This window comes from Poecilia reticulata, chromosome 18 (assembly GCF_904066995.2).
Source record: "Poecilia reticulata chromosome 18, P_reticulata-male-v2, whole genome shotgun sequence".
In the NCBI taxonomy this organism is placed as follows: domain Eukaryota; kingdom Metazoa; phylum Chordata; class Actinopteri; order Cyprinodontiformes; family Poeciliidae; genus Poecilia; species Poecilia reticulata.
In genome coordinates this window covers 1126833-1138812 of record NC_088847.1, presented here as the reverse complement: position 1 = coordinate 1138812, position 11980 = coordinate 1126833, and the positions used below count along the sequence as shown (strand labels likewise).

Sequence of the window (11980 nt, the reverse complement as noted above, 5' to 3'; positions counted from 1 at the left end):
TGAGTTTTGATTTGTTTTAAATACGAGTAAAGTTGGACGAGAATAAAGTTGTAATTTTATAACTTTTCACCATACTGCACTAAAATGCGGAATAGTGATTGTTTTGTAAGGTTGTAATTGGTATTGGTTTAAAAAATAAGTAAATACTAAATGTTTTGGAACATCAGAAGCCAATTTTAAGCCCTAGGACTTTGCAACGATTGTTTAAACAACTTTTAATTTACCGTATTTTCCAGGCCATAAGCTGCTACTTTTTTCCTAAGCTTCAAACCATGTAACAGCTTATAGCCCGGTGCGGCTTATATGTGTATTTTTCTTCAACCACCAGGGGGCTCTTTAGCAGGAAGTGAATCATTGGAAGTCAAAATTAGAAATAAAAAAAGAAAGCGCCCATTAAAACAAAATTAGGTTTTAATAGGGAATTGAAATTTGAGAATGTTGATCAGTTAAATAGCATTGAGGGAAAAAAGAATATTTTTCATATTTTTAAATAAAACTGGGATCATTATGATAATTTGAGGTATAGATATTAGGATCCAATAGATGGCAGTAGTGCAACAATAATGGAAATAATGGATGCAAGCTGCCATTGAAATCTAAATAAGCAGAAGACGAAGCAGAAGAAGAACATAGTCTATGAAGAAGAAGAAAGCGCCCATTTTCATTTAGCACATGCTAGTAGAAGACACTAAGAAGATTTTTCTCTTCAAACTCATTCTCCCTCATAATCAGTTCAGTTAAATCTAAACTTGGCAACTTTTTCTTTTTCAACCATAATAAATGTCATATTCAATTGACCTGTTATGACTCAAAATTTGGGTGTCCGCCCCCCTCTGCTGCTGCATCATTGTGGAAAACCTAGAGTGGCAGAGATATCTACAGCGTATAGTCCGGTGTGGTTTATATCCCGGAAAATACAGTCATAGAAAGAACCAGACTTCATAGAGTGATATATATCACAGTTAAATAGCTGTGATATAGAGTGATATATATCACTCTATGAAGCTTTTTAATTTACAACTTTCTTCTGGCAATATTGCGTCTTTACTCTGCCAATATTTATATTAACCTGCTAATACGACTGGGTTCTCGTAGTATTATGACTGCATTCTTGTATTTGAAAAAAAAGAAAATCTTTGTTCTGTTGTTGGACTTCTGTGCTCGTCACGGATTGTCCATCACGAACACCATGTTCAGGCATAAGGGCGTCCATATGTGCCCTTGGCACCAGGACGCCCTAGGCCGCAGTTCGATGATTGACTTTGTCATCGTCTCATCGGATTTGCGGCCGTATGTCTTGGACACTCGGGTGAAGAGAGGTGCGGAGCTGTCCACTGACCAGTACCTGGTGGTGAGTTGGCTCTGGTGGTGGGGGAGGAAGCCGGTCAGACCTGGCAGGCCCAAACGTGTAGTGAGGGTCTGCTGGGAACGTCTGACGGAGTCCCCTGTGAGACGGAGCTTCAACTCTCATCTCCGGCAGAACTTCGAGCACGTCCCGGGGGAGGAGGGGGACATTGAGTCTGAGTGGACCATGTTCCGTACTTCCATTGCCAAAGCAGCCTATGGAGATGCGGCCGCAAGGTTGTTGGTGCCTGTCGCGGCGGCAACCCTCGAACCCGTTGATGGACACCTTCGGTGAGGGATGCTGTCAAGCTGAAGAAGGAGTCCTATCGGGCCTTTTTGGCCTGTGGTACTCCAGAAGCAGCTGATGGGTACCGGCGGGCGAAACGGCATGCAGCTCGGGTTGTCGCTGAGGCAAAAACTTGGGCGTGGGAGGAGTTTGGAGAGGCCATGGAGACAGACTTCCGTACGGCTTCGAGGCGATTCTAGTCCACCATCCGGCGTCTCAGGAGGGGGAAGCAGTGCAGCACCAACACTGTTTATAGTGGGGATGGTGCGCTGCTGACCTCAACTCAGTACGTTGTGGGCCAGTGGGCGGGATACTTCGAAGACCTCCTCAAACCCACCAACATGCCTTCTGTTGAGGAAGCTGAGCCTGGGGCCTGCGTTCAGGGCGGAGATCAGCGCCTCCTCACCACATCACAGCTTTCCTCCCACTGTCACATTTTCTTGAAGTCTCAGAAAAATGCAATCAGGCTATAAAAAAATAGCTCAGCTCTCTTCTTCTGTTGTATCAGAAAAACAACAACTCGCGTTAGGTCGCATGTAACGAAGCACAGAACAGAGCCTGGAGGCGGGGCGCTACACCCCCCGCCACCAGGAGGCGGTACCCTGCTACAAAGCCGAGAAGGGCCGATGGAAACGCGGCCACTCCGAAACAGTCTTTATTTACTATTAATTATGGCATTACTGGCACCGTAAAAGATAAATAATCTTATAAAACAACATATGTTTTTCATTTTCCAGCTCGTCCCACTATTTAAGAAGTACTGAGTCAATAAAAGTCTTCGGAAAAGCTGAAAACAGAGTCTTAGCTAGGGAAGGTGGGTGGGGGACGTGGTCCTCTCGCCAGCGCTCGATCCTCTTCAAATGCTGTGCGCATTCACTGGTGTTGACTCGAGCGGCTCCCAGATCAGTGTGTGCATTGCGACCCCACTTTTAGTACAAAATAACTCAAAAGGCCACATTGCCACACTTACGTAGCACTGATTTTGGCTGCGCTTACAAGTATGTTTTGTAAAATAAATATGTTTTCACTTTAACTTCCCACAGTTGATGTGAGGAGCAGGCATATTGGATGCCAAAATCAAGTATTGTTACAGCTGAATTTTCCAGCTCAGAAGTTGGAGTTGCACCAGCACATGAAACTCAACACATTTTCCACTAGTGTGGTGACCTCTGACACCCTAGTGTTAACCTTTAGTGGTTCACAAGAAGGAACTGAGCAGATTCTTGTTGAGGAGGCTTATTGTTTCTCCTCAGTGTCAAGACAAGGATTCCTACGAAGGTTTTCATGGTCCTGAATTTTACATGAGGTCCTGGGTTAATGACTGCTCCTCTCATCAGAAACAATAGAGCTCATTAATATCCAATGTTTTCCTGCTATGGACCATAAATCCATATTTACTGAAGACTTATGGTAGCTGTTAATGTTCTGCTTTGTTTTTAAGCGTCTGAGATCATCGCCCTGCTGGAACATTCCGTCATGTGCAAACATCAAATCAAATCAATTCTAAACCAGGTCACTGGTTACAGAAACATTTTTAACTAAAGGTTATGACTGGTATGGCAACCCACTAAAAATACCTATAATTATTTTTCTCTATTTAAACATAGAGATCAAATATGTATTTTTAAATTAATGTCATAAAATGATTGAAAGGTATATTACGGGATTATTTCATAATGCATAAATAATGTTACATTTATTTATTTCATTTTATATTTATTTAATTTTTCCCCTTTTGGTGCTACATACTCCGGAGGAGTCATATCACTATGATTCTGAAATCCATTTTACAACTCCCGCCCCTCGGTGTCTCGATCCCCCTGGGGTTCCGGATTTCCACTTTGGGAACCTCTTATCTACAGAACCAAATGTTTCCACTAAAACAACAAACTGTTATTTATTATCATAGGATTTTAAGTACCGTATTTTCCGCACTATAAGGTGCACCTAAAAACCTTCAATTTCCTCAAAAGCCGACAGTGCGCCTTATATATGGACTAATATTGAGCCACAACAGGTCTAGCAACTACGGTAAGCAGCCGCCGACTTCATTTTCACCCGTAGAAGCGCGCGGTGCAAGTTTGTCTGACCTATCTACCCATAGACATAATATAAGGACAGACGCCTCATGTACCGCTCTCGCCTATTGTCGCTGACGATATTTAGGGCAGCCATCTTGGAGCGGTAGACCACTCCACTCAGCGTTATGTGTTTAGCAGGGACAATGACGTATCAGCTCGTTTAATTGATCAAAACACGCTTTTTTGTTACTTAAAACCATATTCAAACACATGTCAAAGCTACATTTATAAACAATTGTATTATTTAAGTATGTTTTTAATACATAGTTCAGCATATTTAAATATGCTTAGTGGCTATAGCTATAGCAATGGAATATTCTGATATTGATGTATGATGAGCATAATACAAAGCACACAGCCGTTCATCATTTATTCAATAAATTATTTAGTAATATCAATACATATTTATATAACTATACAGACACAAATAAATACTGATTAATACTGAATAATATATATTGTACATACATACATACATACATTGTGTACGTACGTATATAGATACGTTTTTCAGCCGACGAGTTCTATCTTCAGAGATTCAGCAGCTGAGATTGAGTCCAAAATCCGATGTGAGATTCATCCGTGCTGCAGTGAATCTGTCTGTCTTTATAGATTCTCCCTCTTCTTCCTCACATCGTGTCTTTAGGAAACTTTCAAAACAAAAACGGAAGATTTTGGATGTATCTTACTAGTGAAAGAATTACATTTAAATAATAGTCTTTACCTGTGTAAACTTTGCTGGTGAATGTTATAACACATAATATAAGTTTTATAATATGTGTTACATTGTTTCATTTCTAATGTAGGCTCACAAGAGCCTACATTAGAAATGAAACAATGTAACATTATCTGACACAAGTCAGATAATCTAAGTCAATGTTAGAGAATAATTAATTTTACAGAATCTCAGTTAGCCTTCATAGCGGCTGAACCCAGTATGACACCAAGCACTGTAGCTAATATTAGCTGGTATCTCGCCGGTGGACATAAATACAATAAAGTAATATTATAATGACAATATATACACAATAATATGTCCATCTTACTTGTGAAATGATGTCTGTGGAGCCCTCACATCAATAATCCATAGATCCGAACAACAATATCCCTCAGTGCTGAAGCATCTTCTGTTGTTTTGATTGAGCAAAGTAGGAGGGAATACCGCTCCAAGATGGCCGCCGTATTTCCTGCGCCGGAGCAGCCAATGCGGGGTTTACTCTTCTATTATGTCTATGTATCTACCTGACGACCTGATAATCAGGTCGTCTGCAGGTCATTTAGCACCAGGTTCTCCATGAACACGCTGTGCGCGAACGGAAAAGGGTGACCATCGTCCGGCCACGCCCCGGCCCAGTCGCAGAAGGCTCTCCTCGCCGACTTGAGTCGGACTGTTTTGTTGACATTGTTTGTCAACAAAGTGGCTTTAGATTTTCATCTGGAGTGCTTCGACAAAGGTTACCAAGGGACCAGCCCCTATGCATTTAAAGCCGGGGTCGGGGGTAGAGAGACAGAGACTGCGGCGGCAGCGTGTCGGTTGGTCTGCGTTACCCAGAAAGCAGTTGGGCACAATATGCAACACCAACACCGTGAGTGAAACAATGACTGAGGCAGACTACTATATAAAGTACTCAGGACCGTTTCTTTACAAATGTGGATGTTTAATAATAGATTATGGAATAAATCGGCAACCCTAACTGTGCCTTATAATGCGGTGCGCCTTATATATGAAAAAAGTTTTAAAATAGGCCATTTGTTGAAGGTGCGCCTTATAATCCGGTGTGCCTTATAGTGCAGCTCCCAAAAACCTTTCATGAAGTCCTGATGCATCAGAACAAATCTTATGTTAGGTTGACGTCGTCCATGTTTGTACATGATGTGACCTGGAAGCTCCGTTCAGACAGAGATAAAGCTCTTACTTCCTGCCTTCATATCAGCAGAGCAGTGACAGCAGCTTTCTGGTTCCGTTCTAGTGAGAAGGTCCCAGTCAGTAGGAACAGCATGCCACCAGCATGGCTATTTCTGGAGCTTTCATCTTTTCATTCTGTCTGGAAAACAATTCCCACACCATCTTGTCATTGTCTTATTATTTGATATATAGAAAAGTGACCCTGAAGATATAGAAGGAACAAACGACAATAAAACTGCCCCAAATAAATCATTTTAGGTTTTACTTTTATCTGGAGTCCTTATGTTGAAGTACATTGATATAACCATAAAAACAATTTCACAGAGGCACAAGAGCAAAGCATCAGTGAGAGTAAGGCAATTACTGAGGAAGAGAAATGTCTGACAGGGAGTTCTGGGATCAACAGTGTTAATCACATTCCATCCTTCTGTTAGCATCAGCACAGCACCTAACTTGCTCACATTACATCCATCCAATATTTTTCTACAGTGCTTAGCTTGGTCCCAAAAAACGACCATGAAAAAGGCTCAATGGAGACAGATAATAGTTCTTGGGTAATCGCAGTTTGGGTCATGTTCCTTTAAGAGAATGAGCTCCACAGATCACTAAGTGCTTTCACTTGACATCCCACACCACAAAACAAGTCATAAAATTATGCATAGTTTGTGCTGATATTTTATAGGGTCAATTTTGTATCGACCAAGAAGCTGTGATATCATGAAAGAGTTCTATCGGGATAACTCTAAATATATATATATAATATTATATACATAATACATAATAATAATACATTTTACTTACCTTTTGAAACCTTTAACAAAACCTCAACCACACCACTAACTTCCCTACTCACTACTACTAATCCTTTGCTCCATCACCATCAGTGTTCAAACTCCACCTCAGCCCCCAACTCTCCCTGAAGCAAACAGCAACAAGATATCCATATATTAAAAAATGACTAATATTGGCTGATACAGATGTTAGTGCCGATATATTGTGCAGCATATTTTTGCTTACAATGCTTCCTCCAATTTATACTCTAAACAAAGTTCACATTATGAGTCGATTCATTTATGTTTATAATGGTAGATATATTTAATATTGTTGCATTTAAGAGACTAGAAATGATAATAAAAATAAGGATGGATTTTTCAGTATTTCGCTTGCTGCTCACCGATCAGAACCAAGCAAAGGAATATCAACTAACTTCAACTCTGGACAACTGGTCAGAGCACCTTTCGACAGGATTATTCTCCAGGTGAGTTTACAGCTGACAATCTTCCGACAGATCAGTTTTGTGACATCTTGCGGATCATATAGTTGAGAATTCCTCCGTGGTGGAAGTAAGTCAGCTCCACGTCGGTGTCGAATCTCATGCGCACTTTGAACGTCATCCCTGTGTCCAGCTGTGAAAGCAGAAGAGCCAAACAAACAGGTAGCACGTTCAGAGCCAATCGGGTGTCAGCAGGAAGGCTGTGTCCAGTGCCTACCTCCACATCCACAGTCATGCGGGGGGTGAGCTGCTGGGGGATGATGATGGAGTAGCGCTCTCGGCCACTCAGCCCCAGGCTGGCAGCTGTGTCTCCAGGCAGATACTCCAGAGGGATCACCCCCATTCCAACCAGGTTACTGCGGTGGATCCTTTCATAACTCTCTGCTAGAACGGCCTTGATGCCCTACAGAACAAGCAAGCATTCAAACACTCACTCCTGGGTTTTTTTCAGATTGAAATTTTTTTTTTCTCCAAGGACAATAAAACTTGTCCTTGGAACTATTTCCAAGGACAAGCCAAACCTTAGTTTGAGAGAAAAAAATATTTACAACTTTATGCTGTAGCATCTAGAAGAGACCACTTTTCTAGATGCTACAGCATAAAGTTGCTTTCTATGACCGTCAAGGCTTGACTTCTGCATGTTGATGTGCCCGCTAACGCAGGGGTGGGCAATCCTGGTCCTCAAGGGCGGGTGTCCTGCAACTCTTTGATGTCTCCCAGGTCCAACACACTTCAATCAAATAGATGACTGACCTTCTAAGTGCAGTCAAGTTCTAAAAAGTCCTGCTAATGACCTCATTATTTGACTCAGGTGTGTTGAAATAGAGACACACCTAAAAGTTGCAGAAGACCAGCCCTCAAGGCCTAGAGTTACCCACCCTTGCATTAAAGCCTAGTTCACATGGCAAAATGTAAAGATTTTTTGCCCAGATTTTCCCCTTTCACCAATATTAGAACCTTCCAAGTTCTAAGATTGTCAACTCGCTTGTGATACCCATCATCCTGCCTGTGTGGTGTGCTACGACTGATCGGATTCAATCGGTAGAAAGTCGGACTGCTCAGATCAAAAACTGAACAGACATGCAGTGTGTTGGTGAAGACGAAGTCTTCCATCTTGATGGCCTCCCTAACACAGGCTATATCAGCCAGACCTCCTGTTTGAATAGAAGCCGAGGTGTGTTACCTAATATATATGAGGTATGTGTCTTAACTTTACATTTTCTTTGAGAAAAAAACATTGACTATGTTTCTCTTTCTTTGTAATGTTTACTAAGAGCAATTTAAGCTAATGCTATCTTGTAAGTTATTGTTAGCTAAAGTTATTAAACTTCATAACTGTAAGGTTTGTCTTTAACTTTAAACATATTTTAAAGGCAAGCAAATAGATTTTTTTCCCTCCAATTTTAATTGAGCAAATTAAAAGCCCTGCGACAGGCTAGCGACCTGTCCAGGGTGAACATCTTGGCTGATTTGACATAGTGCTTCTGTTCTTTGCTTTGCCGATTTTAGGCACATAAAGACCCATTTTAGCCTAAGGACACATGATGGGGATGGAAGAATGAATGCCAATGTAGATGTGCTAGGGGTGTGGAGGATGATAATGAGGACCAGCCACCAGAGAAAGAAGTCCCTGTTTGACCAAAGAGAAAGAAGCAGATGAAATATTTCCCAATAATATTAGGTAAGTCATTTTTGTGTTACTATTTTCTCCAGGTGAAGAGGGGTGGGAGGTCACAGGGTAAGTGGAGAGGGGGGAGTAGGAATCAACATCCACCAGCTCAGTTAGTATGCCATGTTTTAGACAAATATTGTTGTCAAATGTAAAACTGGTGTTTATTCTATTTATTTATTAATAAACTTCTCGCAAACATCCACAAGAAAGAGTGTCTGGTTGGAAATAAGTTTGAATGCTCATTAAGTGAAAAGATACTCATGTGCCTAAAACTACACATTAAATGATGCAATCTGAATAACAGTGGCAGGCTGCATGAACTTTTGCCAAACAAATATTTCATCAGAATAATTTTGTTCAGCTGTAGTCATAATGCTTCTTGTATTAAGAAATAATTATATTGCACTTTGGTTATTCATGTTAACTAGACATTTGTCTGGCAGTCTACCATTCTGACAGTGTGCAGCAAGGGACATTCTTGGAATGGTACTTAAATAAATGCTGACTTTAGGTCACATTGTTCTTTGTTTATTTGTTTTTGCTCCTTTTTTTAAGTGACCTCATTGGATTGAGTCATCACCCACCACGAGGACGTCCAGAAGAGACTCACCAAGGTTGAATTCATGAAAAGGTTTTCACCATGATTAACATTGACCACAACCCCATTGCAATACTCTAATTTCTGAGCATTTCCAGACATTTTCAAAGAGCTGTTTCCAGAAAAGGAAGACAAGAAGATCTCCCTGTTGTCAGAGTGTTACAGGAAGGCTATAACAAAGGAGATATCTGACACAATCAAAGCAAAAAAACATTTTTTTAGGACTGTTGAAAGAACCTTTTATATTTTTTAAACATGTATGACCGGTGTCACAGTCTGGTCCGCATTGCCGGCAGTAAGTCGGGGTCGTTTCCGGTGAGAGTTGGACTCTGCCAAGGCTGCCCTTTGTCACCGATTCTGTTCATTACTTTTATGGACAGAATTTCTAGGCGCAGCCGACAGGAGATCTAAGGAGATCTAAGGAGATCGACAGGCGGATTGGGGCAGCGTCTACTGTGAAGCGGCGCTGTACCGGTCCGTCGTGGTGAAGAGAGAGCTGAGCCAAAAAGCGAAGCTCTTGATTTACCGGTCGATCTACGTTCCCACCCTCATCTATGGTCATGAGCTTTGGGTCATGACCGAAAGAACGAGATCACGGGTACAAGCGGCCGAAATGGGTTTCCTCCGCAGGGTGGCTGGGCTCTCCCTTAGAGATAGGGTGAGAAGCTCAGTCATCCGGGAGGGACTCAGAGTAGAGCCACTGCTCCTCCACGTCGAGAGGAGCCAGTTGAGGCTCGGGCATCTGGTAAGGATGCCTCCTGGACGCCTCCCTGGTGAGGTGTTCCAGGCACGTCCCACCGGGAGGAGGCCTCGGGGAAGACCCAGGACACGCTGGAGGGATTACGTCTCTCAGCTGGCCTGGGAACGCCTTGGGATTTCCCCGGAGGAGCTGGAAGAAGTGGCTGGGGAGAGGGAAGTCTGGGCCTCCCTTCTGAAGCTGCTGCCCCCGCGACCCGACCCCGGATAAGCGGAAGAAAATGAATGGATGGATGGATGGATGGATATATTTACAACATAAAGTGATACATTTGACATAAGATTCACATTAAATAACTTAGTCCCCAAAGTAAATAAATATAAATAATAAAGAAACAACAACAAAAACAACTCAACAGTACATATAACAGAAAACAAAAACAAAGAAATAAAAAAACACACACAAAAGACTCAGCAATCTGCACTGTTCTCTTAATTTCCTTTGTAGTGTTTCAGAAACTCGACCATGTTTCTTCAAATTTCGCTCCCTTACCTCTGACAATATAAGTGAGTCACTCCAGAGTCATACATAATGTCATCTCCTTTACCCACATGTGGTTTGACAGTATGTCCATTTTTTTCCAGTGTAGAGATATTAATCTCCTCACTGTCAGGAGTTCAAAGGCAATCAATTTTAACTGTCTGGAACTGAAAACACACTTCTCTGGATAAATACCTAAAACACACATTTTAGCCTCAGCAGGTACATCCACTCCAACAATCTTTGACAAAGTTTGCATAACTGAGTATCAATATTGCTGTCATTTTGGACACTCCCATAAACAGTGAAAAAGAGTACCTTTTCCAACCAGATAATTACTGCAGCTATCTGGGATGTTAGGTGCCCAGCCATTCAGTTTGATTGGAGTCATGCAAGTTCTCATCAACCACTTGTATTGAAGGAGTTTCATTCTTATATTAATTGACTGCTTTTGGGCTTTTAAGCATGCAGTTTCCCAGTCCGCTGTGTATCTCTTCTCGGATGTCAAATCAACATTCCTTTTTCAGCGAACGCTTTCCTGATGTTGTCGAACTTGGCTCGCTGTGGGATGGTCTCCGTTGAAAGATCCTGAATGAAAAAAGTTCATTTCCGTCGTATTCAGTGTTGCATTGTTTTGTAGAGCAGAAAACAAATTATTGATCTTGGAAATTCAGGAAACGGATTAGGACGGCTCTGTGCTGGTTCGGTTTTGGAGGTGCCAGGGTTCGGTGGGTCCTCTCAATGGTGAAGGCTCTATTGAGCTCCAGCCATCGCGGCAGCATCTCCGGTTTAAACTCCAACAACGGCCGTAAACCCTCAGCGCTCGCCCGGAGGCCAAAAAGGCGTAGGTTCTTCCTTCGGCCTTGATTCTCTGGGTCGTTGGTCTTAGCTTCCAAGTAGGATATTCACTTCAGGGCTTTTGTAAGATTAGCCGTACTAGTTTCTAAAAGTTCCTCCACCGACATGATTCTGTTTTCAGCTTCCTCCAGTCTAGTAGCATTAGCAGCAACATTTTGCTTCACCTCCGCTATGTTTTACTCCAAAGAGGCGATATACTTTGTCATTTCACCCTTGCGGTTATCTATGCTGTCCAGTTTGTTTCCAAATCCACTGAACTCTGAATGCAACGACCGAAGTTCAGCTAGCATTGCGCTAAGGTCACACATGCCATCAGCGCTAGCGATCCCCTCTTTGTCTTGATCTGTTACCGAAATAACAGCTTTAGCTGGTTTTTGGGAACCGTGTTTTCGTGTAAAAATATCACAGTGGTCGAGAGTGGTCGATTTTGACATTTTCGGATCCAGTTTACGTTTCTAATCCTGGGTTTTTTCAAGGTTTTGATGCAGGCCACACGGAGCATCCACTACAAGCTGCCATCTTGGTTTGCGGTTCCACAGTGCCCCCAAGAACCATTTTTCTTCAGTTAAAGAATAAGTAATTCTGTTTTAGTTTTTAATCAATATTTCGGAGCTATAATATGCTGTCCAAAAGTTAAACCCTTTGTTTTAAGAAGTACAAGTTATTCTTTGTTTTATTCCAATGTATGATTTCCTAATCTACACAATCCGTTTGTTAGTTCCTGG

At 41.9% G+C, this 11980-nt stretch overlaps 1 protein-coding gene across 1 annotated transcript in view; it reads right to left on the bottom strand.

Annotated features, from left to right (window-relative positions):
• Positions 1–5862: 5862 nt before the first annotated feature.
• The window catches only part of aco1 (aconitase 1, soluble), a 72756-nt gene continuing 66638 nt past the window's right edge, over positions 5863–11980 (bottom strand). Inside the window, exons 20-21 of the mRNA XM_008434831.2 lie at positions 7108–7293; positions 5863–7023 (exon numbers count right to left, since the gene is read on the bottom strand). Coding sequence (XP_008433053.1) covers positions 6907–7023; positions 7108–7293 — 303 coding nt within the window. The 3' untranslated portion in view covers positions 5863–6906. The remainder of the gene's footprint in view (positions 7024–7107; positions 7294–11980) is intronic.